The following is a 26053-nucleotide window of genomic DNA, read 5'->3' on the forward strand; positions in this document are numbered from 1 at the left end:
AACAAGAAAAGAACACACTACCTATCAAAACACACTATGCACTGGGCTAGAAAGATAACACTTGTGGATGCTGAGCCTTATCACAATATCAAACTTCTCAAAACTAATTTAGAGCCGTAGTGTTTCTTTATCTTATCCATGACATAATAATTAACCGTACAAATACATGTACAATAAAATGTGTTGCGATTGTTGTCTATGATAATCATTACCTAAAGTGTTCCTGTTCAGATAAACGGACAGTTAACACTATTTTATAATGATAGTAAAATGTGTCTCCAGCTTAAGCTATCTTAATTATTGTTATTGGAAAATGGACTTCATTTGCTATTTCTTTCAAAAATGTTTTAAACCTATTTGTGCACTTCACGTGTGAACATCATAATTTTACCTGTAAAATCGTTTTATAATGTATTAAAGAAACGGAAAGCGAACATAAACGTTCGAAGATCAAGTTATTGTGTGTAACGCAACGCTGTTATGAAATTAAAGGCATCAGAAAATAAACAGTTTAATGTATCTACAGTCAGTCAGCTCAGTACTGTTCTGTGACTGGGTGTGTAACAATTGCAATCAAATGAAGGTGTGTTGCAATATAAATAGCTTAAACTATATGTCAAAACTATTGACCGTTCCAGAATCGATCAATTGACCGCCGCCATATTGTCAGTCACATGACTGTCCGCCATTACACTTCTGCGAGTAAGCGATTACAAAAGCCAAAGACGTAGCGAATACCCGCTTCGCCGATGTCGGATAAATAAATTACTTAATGAATTATTTCAGGCGATTATTACTTTTTTTTAAATGATTGTTTGAAGTTGAGATTGATTGTTGCAAATACAAATTTTAAAATGCTCTTGTGTGTTTTTTGTGTGTGTGTAAACAAGTGGTAATCATCGGCGAAAATTTGTCGGTTTAGTCGCTCAAATTATGTCTTTGATTAGACTTTTTACTTATAACTTGTTACAAACAATTCACGCATGTATTGTTGTGTTGATTTTAATAGCCGCAACATCAAAAAGATTATATTTTAACTAATACTTATTAAAGATTTTCGCGCAATTAATTAACGCTAATTGTTTGAAATTGATCTCAAGTGGTAAAACTCTATATTCTAAAATCATAACATATTGTATTAAGTATGATATTTTTGAAACGCCTTCCATTATTTTCTGGTTCTAACTGAAATCAGATTTAAACAAATTGTTGTTTGGAATTCAATTTAATTTTGTTAGCTGGAATTATGTCTCGAAAACAAACCCGAACTTTTGGGAGAGTGATATTGATCTTGACGATCTTTTAGGTGATTATATGGAAGACGAAGTGAATGTGAACATATCTAGTTGAGTAGATTTTCATCTTTGGAATCATTTAACAGCTATCAAGCTAAAAATCCTAACAAATATATTTTATAGGTTTTAGCAGTAACGCAAAACATATGGATAACGACGCTTGTAAAGTCAATTAATCGAAACGAAACTCCGAAAAAAAACACCTCAATAATATTTCAAAAATATATTATTTAGTGCCAAACGAATTTATTAATACATTTATTGGCATCTTTAAACAAAACGCGTCATAAGCATCAAAGTAAAGATTATCTGAAGACTGAAAGGCCGACATTTTGACACAACAAAGGGCTCTATGCATAAGCTGTATTATTTTTTTGCAGAAAAGCTTCAATAAATTACAATTGCATCGTATTATAAAAAATATAATTATAAATGGCATGTGTACGCTAGTGTGATAAAAACATGAGTGATAGGCAGTGTAAGGAGTGCATTGAAAATAAACGTACTACAAAGCCCTATTAAAAGCGGAGTGCATGACAGTATTTACATGTCATTTTAATTTGATGGGTTTTGTACAGAGAATGACGCTATTGAGGAATATTAACATACAACTGAAAAACACAACTTTACATGATACAAATTGAACTGTGTATTCATGTATATTAAAAACTCGTTACTAGTGAGTATGAGTGGCAATATCTAACATTTTAACGCACACATATTTATATACATATTTAAAAAACAACAACATTATTTACCCCCGTTGGTGTCAAATGTATTTTCTTGTTTTTATGACGCCGTTCCTGCATTGCCTTAAAATTAAATACGAAATGACGTAGTTTTAATTAACCGATACCCGCTAAATAAGTAAAATGTTTTTACGTAAATTTTATAATTATTACATACTTTTTTTTCATAAATTAAACGGGCTAGTATCTTTACGGTGCACAATTTCTGATACTCTATATTGGACATAACTTTTAATTTGTACAATACGTCACATATCTAATGTACGCAACTGTTAAGTATGTCGGAGGTAAATTATTAAACCAAATTAGGTCGCCGTGGTGTAATGGATATGGTGTCCGCCTAGCGACCGGGAGGTCACGGGTTCGATCCCCACCGTGGGAGCGTTCTTTAGATCTCCCCCAAAGACACCAAGTACTGGTTCTAGGCCCAGGAAACGGACTCGAGAGCGTTTATATAAGCCTTAGGCTTTCGATGCAATCGAGCTAAAATAAATAGGTTTAAACTAAACCAAATGACTGCTTAATACTACCAGAAAGAGAAGATATGGTGGCATCATCAATTGTATTACATGACCAGACAGTCATCTTCCACCCAGTGTGATTTATGACACCATGTTGTTAGTTAAGTCTGGATAATATCTGATCAAAACGAGATAATCGGATTATGCAGAACAAACGGGCAATTCAGCACTCGAATGCAAAGGATTGCACGATTTTAAGATTGATTCAAATATCAAATGATAAATATTGCATTTATTTTTTTTTAATGTGTCAACGTGTTTATTTTCCTAGACAAATACCTAAAAAATGTATGTTTTTCAAACATTTTTCTGTTATAACATTAGCTTAACATCTACTCTATCAGAAAAACTTTATTTCATACAATTTGCATTACAAACAAAAAGTTTAAAAAAAGAAAGAAATTCATCCGTTGAATAATCGGTGCTCTCTTATAATTTAACTTATATATGTTACCGGTTATAAGGGAACCCAACCCCTTCAAATTTGAATTAAAGGCACTTTTTCCATAGGTATAATCTGTTTTGAAAAAGATCACAAAGTTCCAGTACCATGACACACAGATTTATTCATTAAAGTTGACGTTGAAAGCGTCACGCGTAACAGCGTTTCGCGTCAAGAATTAAGGTAGAAAAGCCGACCTTGGTTACATCATACATACAGCACTTAGACTCCATACAAGGCATCACTTTCGATTCTAATAGCATAGCAGATGTAACATATGACTTAATAAGTGAAAACAAATCATCAATGGCATTATATGTGCATCCTAGCAGGTTTTGAACAAGATCCGAACGAACTTTTTTTATATTTTTTGGCACATTTTAGGTAAAATCCATGTAGAAGCAGCATTTCTGATGTCATTTGACCCAACAAAAGGGCTTGCTTGCATGGGAAAACAACACACTTTACTTCCTGACACAAAAAAAGTCATCGTCAGACATGAGCTTTAAGTTTTCTGTCACACCTGGACCTATGATTCCTCGGCTCGAGTTCCGTCTCGGACAGGCTCCGGAAAGTGTCAGTCTGGCCCGGGTGCTCAATTCCGTGTAATCTGAGAAAACAAAAAGTTGTTTAGTGCACATTTACCCATTACGGTGCTAACTTATGTAAGTGAGATACAATTAGAGTAAGCTTTCAATAGTCTGTGTGGCTTTATTTACTGTAAATGGATAAGTCACCACGCCGGCATCACATTGTCGGGCACACTGGCAAAGTTATCGCCACAAAATGTGGTTTCAGAGCTGCAGTAATTGTAAAAAACAACAATTTTCCTAATTTTGGCGACAAAAGTGTGCCATGATATCAAAGAAATCATTTTACAATAGATTTCATTGAAAATAACAGCGTACTAACCTGCAAAGACACCGATCCTCTCGACACGACTGGGCGAGTGTTGAGGGCCGTCTCCGAATCAGTCATACTGTGCAGTTTTTTATGGCCTGTCACTTCAGCCGGACTTGTAAACCAATTGGACAGCAGTTCAGGCAGAGCTATAGACCAATTTCGACACCACCTAAAAATGTACATTTAGGTTTACGTATAATATTGAGGTCACTTAAATACAGATTCCCTGCTGTTTTTCACGCACGGTCTATCACAACAACATCGTTCCAAGAAAGAAAGCATAGTATTATTATCCTTTTTGTGTTTTCAGCTGAATACTTGATTTAACTTGAACTCAGCAAGATATCCAAACAGGAAAAATAAGGCAAAGTAGCGTTATTCTGAGTAGATCTGCCTGGCAGGGTTGAAAGCGAAGGCAGATAGCAGTGTCGGTCCAAAATTGCTTGCATGGAAAAACAACACACATTACATTTTAAATAGTAAAAGGCTAAAAGTAAACAATAGCAATAAATACAGATGAAATAAAGACATGAATTAGGTTCATTATTGAGATTGATGCAAATTAATGTCAAAATGTCACTGAAAAACAATACCGAGTGTTTACGTAGTCTTAGAATATGTCTCCGGAACAGGTTTCGGTGTGATTTTCAAGCATTTACCCCCCTTAGGACCCCAAGTGCAACAGCCCAATTGCAAACAGCCCTTTATTGGGTCAAAATGACATCTGGTACTTATGTTTTGCAATACAGAGAGTTTTTGATGGTAAATTGTCAACATTCTGGAAGACGACTAACTTGGTCGGAAGTTCTTAAAGGTTACACATGCCCAATTAATTTCCTTCTTTGTTATATATAGAATTCGCAATCTTTGATCTCAAATTTCACCATGACCGAGCGATAAGCCAATATATAACTATACATGACTGGAAAGGTGGTTTCACAAGCAAACAAAAAAACTGCATTTGAAAAAATTCTATACGGTGTAACTCAAAATAATTACCTTAGAACATATGAACCGGTTTTGACAGCTACCGGCACTGCCATTTGAAGGCAAAAACCATGCCCTACTATTGAGGCTGGCAACCACTAACATGCAAAGAAATGCACAAATCAGGCCTTTTGCCCTGTGACTTACACATGTACCTTTAAACTGACACCTAAACTCTTCATTTCAGATACATTTTTAAAATCTTATGCACCAGGACCTGCATCATATGTTCTTAGTAGCAAACCGACTGCATGTAACCCCCCAAATTCCACTTCCGTTTAGGATAATGTAACCTTAGGCAGTAGTGTAATGGCGGACGCGGAGAGTATTCAGGGGAGATGATTGGGTAATGACTAAATTCTGGAACGGTCTATACAAAAGATATTCTAGAAACATGAATCTATTTGTCAAATATAATGATAGTGACATTTGTACAAAACTCTTCATCGATACAACCGCTTTTACACCTGCGTATAACACATTTGAGGAAATATTAGCGTAAGTTACCATATTCGACTCATTTTATATGTTTGCAGGATATATGTATACGTATTATACCACGATCACATATATTTCATTGTACGACTAATTTGGATACAACTTCAGCACACACTGGTACTTTCTGTAAAGAATTTGCTAGTAGCCGATCAACTCAACATCCGTATTGTGCGAAGACTACATGACACATGGTACTGTCCTGTTTCAATAATATTATTTTGTACGGTCAATTTTACAAATTATTGAAAAACAAAATAATTAAGAGCTTTTGTTTCATATGTCAAATTTACACCACTTTCCACTTGTGCATCAAAACTCCGCATCTATTGAGAAACGCATTATCGATAGCGAAGTGCAAGAATGTACACGGAGGTATACGTTTGTAAACTTTCTTCACGCTCATCACAATAACAATACAGATTAAGAAATACCCGATACAAGTTTATTCATATCTTTTATTTAACTCAACAAGTGGCATAATAACAATAATACACAAAGGAATCGCAAGTACCTTAATGTATATCTCGCTCCCGCAACAACGCTGAAAGATGGGGTAAACAAAATATATGGATTTTTTGCCAAACTACAGAAATGACATTATGTCAATTTAATGATATGGTCGAAGCATTTAACATAATTCATAAATTATTAAGCACAAACTGCATATGAAATGCCACCCAAAAGCATCGTTTCAATATTTATAAACAGTTTATGGAATATGGAACAATATCAATACATTAAATATAATACGAATAAATACGAACCGCGGTTGAATATTAAGGAATAAAATTAACACTCCACACACATTTAACAAACAGAAATTATTGTTCAATCCGGATGGTATTCACATTAGCATATTAAATAACATGTTTGACATTATTTATGCGTGGGTCGCTGCCTTGGAGCGGTCTATGCAAAGCATTTGAGGTTTTAACCAGTTTACAAACGAAACTTTACACTAATTAATACTCACAAAATAAGGACGGTAGATACTTGACGACATAAACACGCAAATCAGTCGTATATTAACCCATTTTGCCTAGCGTCTAGAAAAAAGGCCTTGGCAAACAGCGTCGATGCAGATGAGACGCCGCAGGATGCAGTACTATTCATATTCGAGCGAAGAATCAGACAAAGCACAATTTCCGTGAAATGTCGAATAGAATGTATGGTGCAGTTGTGTTAAGATAATTAGTTATTTTCGTTGCATTAACGATTAGCGGGTGATATTGTATCAAATGATTTGTTTATGACATTTAATTATCCCTGTTGGTCCTCTATAATATCCAGATTAGTATTCGTACGCATGTAAGTCTAGTGCAACAAGACACAGAATACCAAACATGCACCTGTGTTATACCTACACGGCGCACACAATAACAACATTTATCATAGGTCGCTAACCTCGCAAGTAAAGTGCATCATCTTCAATCAGAAAAACCATGGCATTTATTACATGGAAAAGATACATCATACATTATGTGTTTATATGTATGTGTTTAGGGTAAATTACTTATGGCATAATTTATTCCAAATTTTCGAATTCATGCTATTAATCTTAGCGTTCTCAGTGTGTACATTACATGTTTAGAGTCTTACACTTGTTGTGATGTATTCATGTTACATGTGATCACATCCACGACAATCTTCGTTCAATCTCCAAATTGTATTAATTATCGTTGATTTTTTTTTAACCCGTTCTTTTCATCCGTCCATAGGTTTTATTCACGTGCAACAGCAACAAGTTGTTTAAATTAAAAAAACATACTTTTTTTCAAAGTATTAATTCAAAATAATCATAATACACGCGTTCATTCTGGAAAAATCCACTCTAACCCGGGTTCATTTAATATGCTTATAATACATTTGGTATATTGACACAGCTGTCATTTACGGTTTCACTGACATACGGTTTAATCATTTGTTGCTACCCCAAGGAGGTCATTAGTTTAAATAGAATACACAAAGTCATAAGCATGCATGTTTTTGTTCATAAAACATCATGTGTGCAATTGAGCGTATAAAGACATATTATTTGTAAAATAGATATCAGATGCAGGGTAGTAGGCTACTCATATTCAAACTAATATCATGTTCTGAAACAAGTGTAAACTGGCCGACACGCATGTAAAGTAAGGCATAAATTGAGACAAACGTAAATAACTTTACAAATTACAGTTGAAGTATTATTATTGATTACGTTTAACGGATATCTCATTTTCAGTCAATCTTGTAGAACAGTGATAATATAACACTACAAAAGTTGTCCGCGCGACATAATTTTTGGAAAATTGCAGTTCTTGTTATAACATCGATATGAATTAAATTAACGTAGATTACAGCTAAAGGTATATACGATACCTGTCGATTGTCAAATGCTCGTTTTTCAATAGCAATATTATTGTTACAGATAAAATTAGATCCAATGTTTCATATTGTAATTTTGTGCTGATTCATATTTATTCTCATTAGAATATATTTAATTAAGTTTATTAATGAGTGATAGTTTTCTTGTTTGAACGTATCGCATACTTTATTTTTGGAATCATTGCCGATTTGTAGTTTGCTATTTTGCAGATCTGTGAACACTTTTCCTTGAAGATTTCTCTGCAAATTCAACAGTAAATCTTCGCATATCAAATCCTTATGTGCAACATAATCGAATTTTTGTCGTTAATTATGTTGAAACTTTGCTTTTCCGACGCAAGTAATGTAACGATAAGCAGCACTAGAGACATTCAAATAGCAAATAACTTCTTTTTGATAGCATTTGAAAACTTGATCCGTGCCGATGACACTTGTCACGAAGAAATTATTTTCATTTTTTATGATTTAAATAAGAACAAAAATGTTTAAAAAATATATATGTTTTGCAAATGTTTAGAAAAAACGCCTATTTTTAAGCATTGCCTTGTTTTGAAAAGAGTTATTAACACTGTACCATATAATATATTCAATAAAACCTCCAATCCGCTTATGAACTAATAAATTGAATGCGTGCATTAGTCAATGTTTGTTTTCTATTATTGCCATGCAAAGGACCTGAAAAAGGGGTAACACATATCATCTACAAACACCACACAGTATTCATGTGAAGCAAGAGTCCAAAATACAATTATTTAATGCAGTGTGGTTTATTACTTAACCAAGGTATGGTTTATTCAAAACCGATCGTTGAAAACATATTTGTATCAAAACGCATGCGTATAATGTTTGACGAGGATAGAATGAATGACTTAGCATATAGTTAGTTACCTACATTAATGAGAAAATTATCTGCTTATGTATTAGGTAGTACAACGAATTGTTCATTAACAATTACTATAATATACATAATTATATAATAAACCTTTGAGTTGTTTTAGAAGTAATATAAAAATGTATTTAGATCTATGAAACAAATCTCAGAAATTAAATAAAAAGCAAACCTACAATAAAAATCTTTAACTTTTAATAATACGTTTATCTCTAATATTAAATAGTAGCATATTGTGCAAAGGATTAAGTGTCGTCGCCCGATAAGAACTGTGTAAAGGAATGGTCGAAGTGCATACACAACTAAATCTTGTTTTTTTAGCATCATTGTCAGCCCGTTTAGTGAAAAGGCAAACGGCACAGTCAACTGTCGATAAATTGACTGATAACAACATAACATAAGCAATGGTTAGATTAACTATGACAATATTCAAGAACGTATTTGTTAAAATACATTCACTACAACAAGATTTATATCATTTGTAAAGTTTAAATGTACATTTCATTTCGTAGGCACATATAGGTTGCCATATTTCAGGAAAAGTAAGATTATGTGAGTTTAATTACATAAACATTCATCTTTCGTGTAAATATTACACTTTTCATACAAAGTACTACTAAGGTTTAAACAAAATGCCTGTAAACACTTCTACAGATCTTTTTTTATTAAGCTTTCGTTTAATTTTGTAATTTAAAAATTAAAAACATTTTTTGAACTTTAAATCATTAAAATAAGTTGCATTTGACAAGATCTTGTTTTGTGTATAATACCTTATACTTGCGCATAATTTGAGTTTTATTACCAAAGAGTTTGATCAATTTTAAAATACACAATACGTCATAGTACATAATGCATTTTATATTGAACACTTTATCAAACTATTCTGCATTTCTTATACATCACTTAACATTGAACAAGTTTAGTTTGTAAAGTACATGTTTTAGAAACTAATGGATCCGCAGCGCTGTGAATTGTATCAGTAAATCTATTAATGATGTCATTAATTGACTATTTACTGGAGTAATGTATTTTGCATGTGTTTATCCGTTTTGTTATCGTGTATCTACAATCTGTTACAGGGGTTACCTTCATTCTATTTTTGGAATATTAAAAGTGTCGGTTTATCTGATTAATCACTAAACTAAACTATTCACAATTCTAGTCGAAATATACGCTGGGGATAGTTTGGTTAAACAAGTAACCAGAGTCGGACTTGAGTTTGAAGTATATTTTATGAGTTATTGTATTAATAGATATTATTTGCAAAATATTTGTTGAAACAGTTAACACTGATTTAAGACTGATAATCAGGCGAGGCATAGTTAGGAGTAGTGATAACTCAATTATTTGATTAAATCACATATTATCATATGACATACTTAAACAGGTTGCGTTCTATTGACAATACATTATCAGTTACATACAAAGTACCGTTATTACAAAAAAAAGTTTGTGTACAGCTATGATTTACTCTACCATGACCAATACTACGACATGTCGATTTACATAAATTTAGTTAATTATTCGCATGTCTATTAAGTGAATCTTCTAATGCCCTTACAGAGGCGTTATAAAGATAAAAATCATCATTGTCGTATACAGTATAAGTGCCATGAAATCATCTAGCAATATGTTATATCAGATTCTAACATTTCAAACTAATCTACATATTATTCGTTATGAACTAAAGACTCTTAATCGCATAGATAAATTGCACAAATGTTAAAATCGTACAGGATATCCAAACTTATTTGGGCTACTTTTAACCAGACAAAACTGGGATATTTTAATACAGACGGAGTTAATTATTGACACTGATGATTGTGTTCATATATTAACAACATGTATGAAAGCGCAGCTAAGTACTTTTTCACATCAAGAAAAATTAGGAGCTCAAGGGTAGCAATTTCCTCAGCAACATGATGCAAGAACGGATTAGATATTCTCCCTTTATTCGACAGAACAGTGGCAGAAAATGCTAAGAAATCTATTACCCTTAAAAGACTTACATGAAAACTGTCATGTTTAGTTAGTTTGTACGCGAGGTCTCGTTAAGACTTTGAGAGTATATGTACACAGGTTTAATATGAGTATATTTGTGTCATACCGACACAAGTCTACTTAGAAAAACAGTTAATACTTATTTTGTCAGTAAAATAGAAACCAATGAATGTTTTTTTATTATTCTGAAAACACTGAATTTACAAATTCATCCGTGAATTATTATTTCAATGAATTAATTTGAGAACACGAATAAGGTAATATGCTCTGTTGTATGGGCTCATTGTTTAAATATCAGACACAGTAGTTGCATGCTATGTTGTATGGTCGCGTAATGAACCAACGACATTGGTTCAATATTACATACAATAGTATCATGCTCCTTTGTATAAAATAAACCGTGATTTCAGACGCGAGGTTTCTATGCGAGTCAAAGTTTCACGTATATTTTGCTACGAACAGTCGATGCCGCTTGTTAATGCTGATTCAATACAAGATTGCGTTTCATACCAATTGGTGGTGATATACATTTCAGTAAACTTATATTTAAAGTGTATTATATGCAATAAATATATTGAATACGTCAACTTTAGATGTTCCAACGGTTCTTTATTTACAAACTTAAAACACCTGCTTAACAATCACAAAAGTACCACAATACACAAACTAAACAAAATGAATATGTCTAGTGTTACACGTCATATTGTTATACACACTCTTATTGCGCTGTCGCAGCTATCGATGGGTATGGTTAGGTTATCGATGCATTATTTTCCTTTTAAAAATTACTTTCATTGATGTGTTAAACGAAATGTTCCGTCGCTGTTTAATAATAAATTAAAATGCTGTGCTTCATGTTTAGCAATAATGAACATTTTTACTTAATTGTTATGAAAATATCGAAGACTTTAAACATAAGTTATGTACATATGGTATATATTCATCGAAAACTTTATACATTATCAGTAAAATAATACAAATCCAAATATCAACCGCTCATCGTTTAATTGGAGATTAAAGAGGTTGATAAACTATCCTTATGGTTTGGGAAAAAAATGAAGCTAAAAATTTCACACAGTGAGAAACTTGAAATGAACATTTTAATAAAACAAGATGACAAACTATTCCTCGTCTGGAAATAATAAATCTTTTACAACTCTTTCTAAATAGAGAACACTACACTGAAACCAAAATCATTGATAAATATATATGTATATATATATATATTTTAATAACTTTATTTCCTCCAAACACGTGAAGAGCTGAAACAATAATAAGACACAAAGTTCACAATTATTTACAAGAAGTTATATGTATACATAGTACAATATCTTTCACTTCCCTATCGATCGACACAGTTAACATTTAAATGATAAGCAGAGTAAAATTATATACGCATATATTTGAACTATTATTTATAAGCATGGAATTAGATTTATATTGTTAAGGAAAATAAAACTTCTACAGGTCAATGAAACAGAAACAAATCAAACATAAAATATCATAGTGCACCAATATATAAGGGGATGAGTGAATACTCAACGCAAATACACGTGTATTCTTAAACCAATGCTGATCAAAAAATACCCAAAATATGGCATTCTAGGTACGAAAACGAAATTATAGAATAACTTCTGATTACTGACGATGTACTCATAGCGGGTTGCGGTAAGATTGATACCAACATAAAAAACAGACTGGTTTACAAGTTACGAATATATATTCTAGAATACGTTGTCTTAAGTATTTACGACCACAGTTTCCGAGCAAGTTTGTTACTGTTTAACATATTCCTTTAGCCTGCGATATAACGTTTTAAGCATTGTTAAGTTTGATGCGCCTGCGTTTAGGAACGTTTGACACATACATCAGTTTGCTTGTTAAAATAAAATATTGATGACACGTACTTAAGATGCCCACACTCTTTGGAACTAAAGCTAGAAATCAGGTTTTAAGTTTCGCATTCATTCATCCTCCGAAATCTATTTTGATTGCGCTCGTGTTTGTCTGTAAAAATGCTTGTCCATAGCTACTTCAGTACTTAAGTAATATCCCTTCTATGAAGATTGGCAGTTCTTTCACTGAAATCAGAGTAACATTCGAAGAAACCAGCGGGTTTTCTTCTACGCTTGGGCGCGCATAGGCGGCTCCGTTGGCGCCTGGTTTAGCAGAGACGCCATTCAGCCAGAATGTCCTGATGATGCCTTTTCCCTGCAAATTATTAACAATAAATATACTTGTTCACAGTTAGGCATTGGAACAAATACGTCGCTTCATCATGTTCTATTACTGCGACAGTAATGCAATCTAGTATTAAACCGTGTTGTCTGAAATTCTTGTTTGGATGAAATAATATTTCAAACTTTTTTTTTCTTTAAAGTATTAAGTAAAATATACATACCGGTATTATTACTAGTAAAAAATGTTTAACTGTTTCCGAAATTTCTCAAAATTCAATATCTAAAATAAAAATATGCACTTCCTCTGATTATAACAATGCCGCTATGTTAACTGATTTTTTAATGCTAGTATCGCCTTGCGTCAGGGAAAAGACACTTTGTACCATGACTTTCTCGGCGTCTCTTTCTGTTATGATGAACCCTCCGATTTGCATGAGCTTAGCAGCAGAAGACTCTGTCATCTGTATACGCGAAGCTACATACACATTAAATGCTGCGTTCATCAATACACACGTATATTGTATAACAATTAACTTTTTCAACAATTGGAATTTTATGAATAAAAATATTTTAGTGATATTTGACACATAAACTATTATCTTATCAATCTTTGATGTCAATAACAGTTACGAAAACGGAAATAATAGGGAACTACCAGCTATTGAAGTTAAAACTAGTAGGTGATAAAATAACACCTTTCCCTTTAGTGATAAATGATGGGAAATTCCGCACTTCTTTTACTTGTAAGACAATATGCGTATACGCCCTATATTTACTTGTGAGACAACAATATCAGTTTACGTCACCCTCTTATATGAAAAAATCTCCCTCTTCTAACGAGTGCGACAACATAAACTTCACACCCTTCTCTTACCTTTGAGAAAGAAACGCTCTCATTTTATTTCTTAGCACACATTATAATACGTTCACTCACTTAATTGTGGGACGATATGAAAATAAACTTCATCTAACTTGTAAGAAAACATGAAACTACCCTATCCATTTATGTGTACGAAACTATGAAGTTACGCCTCCTCTTTGAAGTGAAGCAATATGAAACAACAACCTTCTGTTTCGTGTGAGAAAATATAAAATTACGTGCTCCTTTTTCGTGTGAGACAATATGAAAGTATTTGAAAGACTACATGAAATAACGCCCCTCTTACGTGTCATTAAGTAGTACATTACGCACCCCTTCAACGTCCCTCTTCTAACAAGTGTGACAATATGAATATACCCCCCCCCCCCTCTGGCGTGTCATGCAGTATGAAATGAATGCTTCATGTTAAGTTTAACACGATATGACAAAAGTGTCATTCGCGTCATACACTTTGAAATTGAGCACTGCTTTTAAGTGTGAGTCAATATAAGATAATATCGCCGTCTATATCCGTTTTGAGGCAATGTGCAATAACGCCATCATTTTACTTCTAAGACAATATGCAATAACTTCAGACTCTTACATGCGAAAATTTGAAATTACGATCATGAAATCAAGATAATGTTGATTGCCATGTAATACTTTTGAGATTTAACTGAAGGTGAATACTACTCCGACAAAATAAGTTGACACTTATGAATGGTTTACCTTTTACATAAAGAATGACTGTTATTTGAGTGAACTTCTGACATAAATTGTTGACATTACTTTAAAATAATAAAATGAATGGGGACCTTAGAGTCCAGACAAACGCTAATTTGAAAGGCATCTGTATTCAACTGTTCATCATGAGTTGTGTGATTTTAATGTTTTATGGAATAGGAAGGGGCATTACGTTTTTTTGCTAAAAACAGGCGGTTAAAGTACTTACGTAGTCCCGTGGACGCCATTCTCGAGGCAGTGTTTACCGTGTCACCGAAGATGCAATACCGCGGCATCTTCGAACCAACCACGCCGGCTTCCACCGGCCCTGCACGTAAGGTGGACAATGATGTGAGCAAAGTTCAATTCAGTGATTATCAGTACGTTTCAAGCTTCAAAATTAGATATCGCTCATAGTTCTTGTTTATTCTAGGATGTTTGTATAATAACTTCAGGATAATTTATCATCAGATTATGAAACACAGTCCTATGGTTAAGTTTTTAACTATTTACTGATAAATAAATAAAGTTTTCTATCGGCATGTTGGAGCTTAAGAGGTTATATGCTGGAGATCTTATAAGAAGGCCACGCGAAAATGCATTCGACAAATAAGATGGTTGGTGAATAGATATGTTTCTCGGTGAATGATTGCTTGTGTGAGTGATAAAGGTAGCGTGCTAATAAGTGAGAATTCGTGTAAACATTTAAGCCTTGTGTGTGATCGTGTGATTATGCGAGTGTGATTTGATGATTGTGCTTGTAAGTGATTAAGAGCCTGTTTGGGTGTGTTATTAATCAAGCAAGTGTATGATATTTCAATTGGGTGAGGTTATTGTAGCGATCCATTAATCGATAAATTAAAATGTTTGGTTACTCACCTCATTAATTGCATTAAACAACTAAAATTAATGTATAGTATATCCTTCTGTGACCGGATTTCGATCGGTTAAAACAATGAGTAACAACACTTCTTTATTAATACAAACAATTCAACAATAAATGATCAACCTTCAAAAAGTTATTTCATTCTCGTTACATGTCCAATATGTTTATTTACAGCGTGTTATACCAAACAAAGCCGATATACCCACTCACAGCTGCAATAACATGCATTACTAGCGAAGCGTCCTCGTACCATGATGTAACACCGCCAAAAGTGAATGCTCTATTTTAAAAGAAATAAGGAATTTTAAACTTTAACATTTGATATACTGACCATATTGTTTAGACACTTAAACAGAAATGTCACTTTGTCATAAATTATATTTACAATTTAACAAGTTCCAATTCAATTCAGCCATTCTCTTTTTTAGCAAAATGGAAACAAACGCGTGCTCAAGAGTTTCATAAACACAAACGTTGGTCATGTGTTACAATAAATGTTGGCATTTTACTATTTAAAAATGATGGCAAACACGTCAAAGCGGGAAGGATTATTTCCACTGAACACGTTTATATCGCCTGACACGATGTTCGCGACATATTCTTACGCTAGAATTTGTCATGCCGCATTTTCTGTAAATGGCATGAAACTGAAACTAATGTTTTGAAAATAAATCAAATAAATGAAACTGTAAACACTAGTGCAGTTGCGTGCTTCAATTTATTTTGACATTTAATGTCGAGGACCAATAAAAGAAATGAAAGATGGGTTAAATTTGATTATTGTGTTAAAGTATAATTTTAAAATGCAATTATACCGGTTTTTTCCTTATTTTGGTAGTGTTTGTTTTGATTTTAAAGCGGAATGATGTTAGTAAACAAAAATATGAGGAACGCATCCGTGTGACGTCATTTCGAGAGCATCGTTCTTAATATGAACAATTGCTCGATACAAGGACGCGCTCGACACAAGGGAATCGTACACTATGTATATTTTGTCAATAAGTAACTATATAATATAATGATATATTTATGTGTATTACGTGTATGCATATGAGTATACGTGTTCTAACTCACAGCGTTATTTATTATTTGATTTGTGTTTCACTATTTTGTGATTTGTAATAAATGTTTATGATATGTTATTTACACTTTTTTATGTATAGCTTTATGTGTGATCAGTATTTACGCACCAGTGTTGAAACCCAGTCGCAAACTAACTTTCTCATTATGTATATGCGGAATACGCATTGTCTCTATAGTTGCGAGTAAATCAATCGCCAATTTTGCAATCTCTGTCACGTGTTTCTCGCCGTTTCGGTTGGGTAATCCAGAAGCTATCATGTAACCGTCTCCTGAAAGGGAAATGACATATTGGTAAGATTCAGGACGAATCACACGAGCTCAAATCAAAGGTATGCCTTGTATTTAAACAGAAAATGAACAAAAACTACCTGTGATAATTTAATATTATTACACAATATCAAAATAAAGAATAAGTCAGGCATATGAAATTAAGACATACTATTTTGTCCGAATGATTTAAAATTCTCAGAAAAATTGCAAAGAAATGTTTATTTGCCGATCATACACAGCTATGCGAAAATCATTACTTCCACAACATAATGTCCCAAATTGGTTGCAGTTTAAATAAGAACTATATTTTACTATGTTGAGCTGAGCCTTTGGGCTGTTTTGTGAATTTTAAATGGACAGGTGCAAGGATTGTTTTGGTCTTCGTACATCGACAAACATTCGATTATCATTTCAGATAAAAAATTGACTTGTATTCCATAAACAATATGCACGTATCTCATCGTTTCAGTGCAAGTATTTGATACGTATTATCACTTAAATAAATACAACTCATCATTCGACGTGTTTTTATTTAACACGATATTATTAATCAAACATCTTGTCACTACATAAACATTTAACTGGCCACTGTAAATATAACCCTTTATGTGAACAGAACAATATTCATCCGTACTGTACACTTTATTGTTTTACACGATGTCATCAAGTCATGAACAACCATTACTTGTTAAAGAATAGTTTGTGGTGTGTTGTCACAGGCCAATGAAAGGGAAATGTACCCATATCAGAACCAGACGTTTTGAGGTAAATGTTTGTGGTGTAATGTGTGTAATATTTATATACTTCTTTTTATTATCGTTACTTATTACATATAGTTCATACCGCAATAAATAATAAAGACACACTATCTTACTTTTCTTTCCCTTCATAATAATGTTGATCTAGACGGTTACCAGGCCGTGAACGAGTGTAGGCCGTCATCAAATGAACATGTATAGTAAACGGCTGATTTAAGTGATAATCGGATTTTATCAGGTCTTGCACTTAATGTTACATACCTATTGTTTCAGCTTTGTAAACGTCGAATTCTTCCAGCCGCGCATCAATCGTCATGTAGAGTATATTCAATAAGTTCACCATTTGCATCGGCGTTATTATACTGTGCAAACATGACATCATATATTGGCATTGATTATCATAAAGGAGAACAATACATTCGCATTACGTATTATCCAAAAAGACTGATGGATTCATTACTTACAGTGTCACGAACAAAACATGATTACCTGAATTACTAGATATCCAAATATTTTAAGTATTTTAGTTCATGAATGCTTATTTTGTAAACGATCATATCTGCCAAGTAATTAAATATGTTCTTAGATTATGTTTGTAACAATCGCACCTTGAAAGGGCAGTAAATCCAACAACGTCTGAAAACATAATGGTCGCGGAATTATATGACTCAGGTAAGGCGCTCCCGTCTTTCATGAGTCGCTTAGCAACTGTACTTGGCAAGAGCTGGTACATAAGTCCCTCAGTTCGCAGTCTCTCCGCCTCTAGCTCGCATGTTTTTTCCTTTAATTCTTGCGAAAAGTTCTGTATCTTGTGGACTATATTTCGGACCAGGATGTAGATGATAGGCGTTAACACTATAGCGATGACGAACTCCAACACGCTAATCGTTAACGCTTCGTGTACAGAAGAGTTTTCATCTTCAGCTGCCTACAGTAAATACGCATGTTTGACGTCATTTGATGTTTGTGATTATATGTCTTTTGATGTTTGTGTTTTGTTTTTATTTATTTTTTGACGTTTGAAACTAAGACAGGGGAAATTTACACATGAATGTACTAAATATAAAACCATGTGAGTGGTGAACACTACTAGGTTGATTTACAAGTTGCTTTGCTCGGCACAAACACCTTAATCAGTCGTCAAGGATCATACATACGTATGTATTCAACATGACAATGGTATTATCTATAAAAGCGCGTTTCTATTTGTATAAGAAAACAATTAGTCAATATAAACACAACATCACCGTATTAAAAGATTTGTGTTACGCAGTATGTAGACCATATAGTGCTATTCTGAGAATTAATTTCATAGCTTGTTTGCCCATGTCTATCTAAGGCTACATAACATAACTCGTATTCAATTAATTCAATACATTACAAATCGTTCAACCAAAACAGTTAAGTAAGTTGTAAAGTGTCTAGTGCATTTGTTTTGACAATTGATTTTTTTCTAAATATTACGGATCGCATATGTTAAAATGGTTTCGCTCTATCTGGTAAAGCGGAAGCCGCACTTGGTGTTTATTGGAATACTTCGCCATGACAGAAACATTTGATAAAATTTTAATATTCTTACCAGTGCTTTCAAACAGAAGTCAAATCCAAACATGAAACTTTTAACATACAGTTTTCTGTTTAGCTTGAACCTTTATAATGATTTGAAGTGTACATACCTGTATGATTTTGTTAGCTAGTCTGTCTTGCACACTTTTCAGGATATTTATATACTCCGTCATATTGTCGAACCAGACAGCTCCGGCCGCGACAGAAGGCTCCATTACTGCATTGTCTAGTATCTGTTGCTGCATCAAGGTGATTCTGGTCTTCAACTCAGTTCCTGCAGTGAAATGTATTTCAAAGAAGATACATAGATGTGTTTAAGATCTATTTTACCGTGTGATTCACCTCTGTCAAATAAACACATATTGCAAGTAGCATACACAATAACGTGCAAGTCAATACACAATGAACATCGTATGTCATACCGTCATACAAAGCCTCCATGTTCGAATCTGTGAACTCGGAATACTGACGGCTCAGCTGTAGGAAGTAAATTCCCAGAACGCGCTTCTCGTTGTACCACATTAGGTCATTGCTTGGAAGTTGACCTGAAAAGCAGATTTCACAAACGAATGTTTAAATATTTACTTGTTCATACATATCAAGAAACCAATGTTTTGCAAAAGGTCATTGTTCGGTCATATACATTATTAAACTGATGTGTTCATAAATTGATGAATTGATGATTTTATAATTGTCTTCAAAAATCTATATTTCCTGCTTATATTTAAGGGTTCGTAAAATCGCACTTTCCTTGAAACAAGATATCATGTTGACTAATTTCTTTACTATTCACCGAAACGTATGTCTTATGTTGCTTTCAAAATGTATAAATGGATGCATAATCTCTTATTTATAAGAAAAGTCCAAGCATCTAGATATCATTTGGTAATTGGATGTAATTCTCGAGTATCGAGGCATACTTGGTTACTTATTTGTCATCATCTCGTATCTAGATATAATGCGTTTGCTACTTAACAAACACTTGTATAAAGGCGTAATGCTTTCCTTTGGTGACACAATGCGGAAGTTAAGTCTGTTGGTATTTTATTATTAACTAAAATAATGCTTTGTTAACTTTTTTTTCTAATCTCTGCCTATTCTTTGGCGTAGATTATCACAAATGTGTTAATATATTGGACGTTAAAGCGTAAATACAAACGTTGTTACCACCTTGTGCAAAGTATGTGCTTCCTAATGCCCGTTCTATGCCGGCCTGTTCGTTGCTTATTATCAGTTTCTGGTATGACACCAAGTCAATCCAAAAGTTGAACGGCTTACGAATGTTTAGACTCCGGCCTATCAAAGCGATGAAGGCCGCGTTAACATCGCTGTAGAATTCGATCACTTGTTTTTGGTTTGTCTTAAGTGGGTTGAGGTCGGATCTAAAGTCGCTGATACGGCGCTGAAGAGTGACCTTTGTCTAAAAGAATATTCCTTTATTATACAATATTCATTTGATCTATGTAAATATACGCTCCATTGTGAATTAAACGATACACGTGTTTTAAGCGATTCCTAAATATATACAGGTTGGATTATTAATACACATGTTTAGAGGTGTGGGACGGTCTTTATAATACAATGGGAAATAATTACATGCCAACAAAATTGAAACTCAATTTAATACTTACAAATGGGCCTGCTGTTAATGGGGATATTATTATTATTAAATATGGCATAAACTAAATATCATATATATACAACCTGAAAGAACGCGTTGGAATCGATACTGACCCATTTTGACAGACCGCCAAATGCAGTGTCTGTGTCGAGATAGAAGTTCAGGAGCGTGCGTACATAGGTGTCGCCGTTAGAGGAAACGTAAAGGGTAGTGGTCCCGCGCTCTTTCTGCATGGCGTGGACGACGTCACTGATCTCTACGCTGAACCTGATACTGTCTTTCAATTCGCGGTTTATTCGTACAATCTGAAAAATATTCTTTATCTAAGAGTCTATAAAACGGCCCCTGCAAAAAAATCTGGGTTTTGATTTTTATAAATTGCGTGTCATTGTGACGTGATTGCATATACGTTTTTTATTAACCAATTAAATCTTAACTCAATAAGAAATATTTTGACATCGGAAAAGGTATTGTGGGTTAGTAATATTTGTTTATAATTTTATCAGACGTGATTAATACAAAACAACAACATAACATATGTAATATAATATATAAAAAAACATATACAATGCCAAAAATATGTGAGATTTTGTGTGGTGATATTTTCGTAGTAAAAGATGAAAATAAATCGGGATATTTTAGGGATAAACGGATACCCCTAAAAACCCGTTTTTGTGGTTCCGTTTAATAAACCAGTGCTTAGCATCTCTTTTGAAAAAATTGGTGCGGATCTTTAATAATCATAAACAATAATAACACTTAACTCTTCATTTCACCTCCTTCATTAAAAACAATAAAACTTACACCCAATCTCAATAATTGCTTTTTTATAGGACTTTACTTACACATTCGTTTATGGATCAATTCTTAAGCATTTCTTTAAAACTGAATTTAAGTAGGTAGGATCTGTGTTATGTATTAAATCTAAAACTTTATTGGTTATCATAAGATAATTAATGCTCTCTGTTTATAAGTTTCATTTATAATTTAATTTTGGTATTGAATATTATAACGTATCCAAAAACTGTCTTGTACTTGTGTTTTGTTTTCTTTGTTTTTGTTTCAAACAAAAGCACTTCATGTCTAATTTATTATAAAAACAAATGTAAGCTTACCACCAGAGACGCTTAGTCTCGTTTTTTACCGATTTGAATATTCAAAAATGCTTTGATACCATTAAGAAAGTTCAATTCTTTAATGGGCAGATAAGTGTTTTTGTTTTATTGGATAAAATAGGTGCATTTTCTATGATTGTACTTGCCCCTTTTAAATTACATTAACATTTTATATAAGTGAAATGAAAGTTTTTTAGAATTATCTTGCCAGAGAAGAAAAAAACTATTGCGGTACTTTATACAAACATGTGGAAGGAATAATAACTCTACAAACTGCTATTCATTTATTGTGTTTCACTCCCATTAGCCATGTATTCTTTAAGAAATAATCATAACGTTGTTGGCTTGAAATCTCTCGCAAGACGGATCATTGTTTCATACATGAGACCACTAAAAGTTAAATTCTGCCAATATAACCTTTCATAATGTTATTCAGAAAATAATCACTGAATGTGCTTCGTGAAAATTGTAAAGGGTATTTGATAAATATGCAACAAATTCATATAACATAAACATTTATAACGTTTCACTACCGTTGTTTACCTTGGGCTAATGTATTTGTTGATTCCTTTATTATATTTGCATCGGTGTAGATAAACGGTACATGGGGCTCTATTTGAATATCTTTTTGTTAAGAATGCTACCCAACGACAGTGCTATTGTTTTACTTTGCTTTGATAACAGCAACATATAATTGTACGCTGTGTTCATTAAAACGATGCCTACGTGTTAATTGTTTACACATCATCACCGATGACAAACGGTGCGCGACTTCTCTCGGATATTATCTCTCATCATAGCGAACATATCATTACCGATGAGATGAACGATTACAGGCGATTTTCTCATAACCAAAGATTATAAATGCTCCACGTTTGATTGTGTATAACACTAAATAAACATTTCAACTCAAAAAATCTTTATACATAGTTTAAAGAGGCTTTTATGAAACAATATTATCATACAGTAAAATGAACATTCTCAATCAATATAAATGTTGAGTGCGACATTCAATAATTAACAGGGTTGTGATACAAATAAAGAAAGCTCATTAGAGAGCCTAAAACCGTTGATTAATTCAATTATATTGATTAATATAGTGCTTGTAATACAGGTTTTTGATAATTCATTTGAAGCGCTGGGTAATACTAGTCCAAAGTCACAGACCGAAGGGTCGTATCGGCATGCTTTTAGAACCATACCGATACTCCGATGCCATTGGGCATTGCAGAAAACGATTAGGATCTAAATTTGGTGAAAATTAACAATCCATAGATTTTCTGTTTTAATTTAAGCCATATATTACAAACTGTTATATGTGTTGTGCTACATTCGGTTTATTAAACTAAACTCCTGTCATCGTATAATATAAATTATTCAAGAATCCCATTCAAGAAGCCTTAAGCACTTTTATTTCGCTAACTATTTCGTCAAATAAAGTTAACCAATAAACATTCAGTTTTCCTTTTTAGCAATAGCCAAAATTTCAAAACAAATGTATGGCTTAACTTTATTGTACGAAATATTTGAAAACTATTCGTTGATTTCGAGTATTTCTGTTACTTTAACAGTGAAAAGTATAATTATTTTTAAAAAATCGAAACGTTCATGAGAACTTCGTCGTGCTTTCGAAGCTGCCCTAAGACTATCACGCGTTCGCTCGTAAATGTTCGGATATCGTAGCCGGAAATTCACAAGGAATATTTTGTGACATAAAGCAAATAAAAACGATCATTTTGTATTGCGCTAAATCAATGTTACCAGACCACATCTAGCGTTGACATTTTGCTATAAGGAACATTGTTTTTATGTCATACCTATTTTTCAAAACAAAATGTTCACAATTATCGTTGTTTTTGATTGTTTATGATGTTGATTTTTTTAATATAACGTGTCAATTTTTGGATTTTGCTGCATTGATAAAACATTGTTTTCGTCATAACATAATTAAAAATAAAATTGTATAAATACAAATCCGATTAAATTAAACGTCATTATAATATGTTTGACAATTTTCAAATATCTGTGTTTTAACAGTGTGTGTACTAGTTAATACGACTTTATTAAATCGTTATAGTACTATAATAATTTTTGCTTTGTTTAAAAAAAAAACATGTTTAAAAGCATAGTATACGATATTACAATTAAATCAAATCTACATATTTCACGTCAATAAGTAACATACAATAATATATATATATATATATAAAGCGTTTTATTTTATATATATATAAGGGTAATTTGTTCCCTTTAAAAAAACCATTTAATTCACGTGTATTAAAAACTAAAACTCAGTTTAAGATCATAGTGACAAAAACAACATTCACATTGAACGACTTGTATATTATATTGTATAAATCGCTGCAACAAAAACACATTTAAAGACTCGCCTTTTTGTACTTGGTTTCCTAGCCTAAATCTTTGCAGCTATGTATTCGATATAACACGAACATATGTTAGTACGCCTAACAAGCAAAACAGGTCACCGGACGAAAACAGGTCAGATCACTCGTTATAACAAAACGAGTGTTACCTTTACTTTTCAATGATACGTTTGCATGCAACATTAATGGATGTAAATCTACAACGTCTTTTGACCACATAAACTGATATTTTTTTATTTCGTGATTTATACCATTTGAAGCAGTCTATACAGAGAATATCATTGGTAGGGTCAATGATTTTAGAATTTTAAACATCTTGGTGTTATATATCAATGAAAACGATCACGATAACAATCGAGGTAATGAAGGCCAAACGATTTACAATGAACAGTAACATTTACACCCAATGATCTATGTCAATAAATTATGGATTTTGCGTCAACGAGTCGAACATCTTAATGAATATGACGAAAACATTATTATTGATTATTTGTTGACTCGTATAAAATACGTTCATATTGTTTCTTGAATATTTTGCTTGTATTATATGTTTGTTTATGTTACTTAAATTTTATCAAAAAAAAATCTTATTCATACGAGTGACTATGTTAAAAAATCAAAATTCCACTGCTATGATGGAAAGCACTAAAAACGCTTCAAACATGCTTTGTGGGTAAGACAACTATTCCCATTCTTGCAAGTCAGAAATAATATCAGAAATTATGCATTTGATATTTTGAATGTCGCATCACTTAGGGTTACATAATTTGTTTGAATTCCATCTTTGATAGAGTACTTGTTTGAGTGAAGCAGTTCGTTCGCTCGTGTAGTTTAAGCCTGCAAACATATATACATCGTTTTGTGAACGTCTTAGCTATTGAACAAATTCACTAGATTGCGAATGAAAAAAAAATACATTATCTTTAATTTTAACAAAATAACCTTTTTAATGTGTTTAAGTTTCAACATTACCTGTACGTCACTTGCCACCTTCACCGCATCGCGGACAATGAGAATGATGGCGGGCAAAATGGCCAGCGTGGTCAATTTAAACAGCTGACAACGGCGCTCTTCAAGCGACCCTCCACGCCCGCATGGCGTCGGATCCACTTCCGATTCAGTTCCACTGGATGGACAATCAGTCATAGGCGTTCTTGTCCGAGAAAACCCGGTCTCAGGGGCAACTTTGTTGCAATGTGCGTTAACGTTGTAACTCATAATTGCCAATAATGTACGGGCACACAATGAAGCAAATTATTATTATGACACTTCGAAATAGTGTTTATTGAAAAAAGAAAGAAATATGGCAACTTTATGATGAAATAACTTGCTTTTACAATATTAGTCCAAAGTGAAATTGACACATACAAGCTTTGTAGTTCAAATTGTCTTTCCCATTATGCAACATTTGATCACCTTGAGTGTGTGCTCCGATGAAACTAGTGTTGCTATTGCCACAAAAATATTTCACGTATGAGTAATTAACACAATGTAAATAGTCCATTCGTCAATATGGGGTTGTTCATAAACGAACGCATCAAGTTTTTGTACACAGTTCAATACACTAAAATACAGATCTATGTATATCATTACATATTTGAAACGTTTCGGTAATATTTCAATATATTACACGCTTCATCATAGCCATAAGCGTATTTCTAGTCGAGTAATTATTTCTGAATGTGTCCGTCATTTGCTTTTCTTCTCAGCTTTAAACAAGCACATGTGTCTTGCCCACTCTTTAAGAAATGCCAAGTGGTAGACTAACCAATATATTTATATAAATGAGAAAGCACGAGCATAAACAGATCCCACGTGATCACGTGATCACACACTATAGAAAAAAGTAATTTATGGTATCAGACGAACACTAACAATTGCATGTGTTTTTTTAGAGTTTTTTCAAGATCGGATAATCATAGAGCTATAAATAAAATACTTAAACACTGCATTCGT

General features: G+C 33.0%; 1 protein-coding gene across 1 annotated transcript; it reads right to left on the bottom strand.

Moving 5' to 3' along the window:
- Positions 1 to 12686: 12686 nt before the first annotated feature.
- Positions 12687 to 25243, bottom strand: LOC127831333 (uncharacterized). The gene is made up of 11 exons (XM_052356301.1): positions 25070 to 25243; positions 20682 to 20903; positions 20148 to 20397; positions 19400 to 19522; positions 19088 to 19251; positions 18020 to 18339; positions 17673 to 17773; positions 16491 to 16652; positions 14644 to 14742; positions 13216 to 13307; positions 12687 to 12863 (listed from the first exon to the last, which is right to left on the bottom strand). Exons 1-11 carry the CDS (start codon positions 25241 to 25243, stop codon positions 12687 to 12689), a joined length of 1884 nt encoding a protein of 627 aa, XP_052212261.1.
- Between the last annotated feature and the right edge of the window lie 810 nt (positions 25244 to 26053).

This window comes from Dreissena polymorpha, chromosome 5, assembly GCF_020536995.1.
Source record: "Dreissena polymorpha isolate Duluth1 chromosome 5, UMN_Dpol_1.0, whole genome shotgun sequence".
Classification (NCBI taxonomy): Eukaryota; Metazoa; Mollusca; class Bivalvia; order Myida; family Dreissenidae; genus Dreissena; species Dreissena polymorpha.

Bases quoted from the DNA above. Each gene is read 5' to 3' on its own strand.
- LOC127831333 (XM_052356301.1), bottom strand. From the start codon at position 25,243: ATGACTGATTGTCCATCCAGTGGAACTGAATCGGAAGTGGATCCGACG. The intron at 19,252-19,399 runs GTATGACATACG...ATTTCACTGCAG, and splicing joins CATGGAGGCTTTGTATGACG to GAACTGAGTTGAAGACCAGA. The intron at 18,340-19,087 runs GTATGTACACTT...TATTTACTGTAG, and splicing joins TAGCTAACAAAATCATACAG to GCAGCTGAAGATGAAAACTC.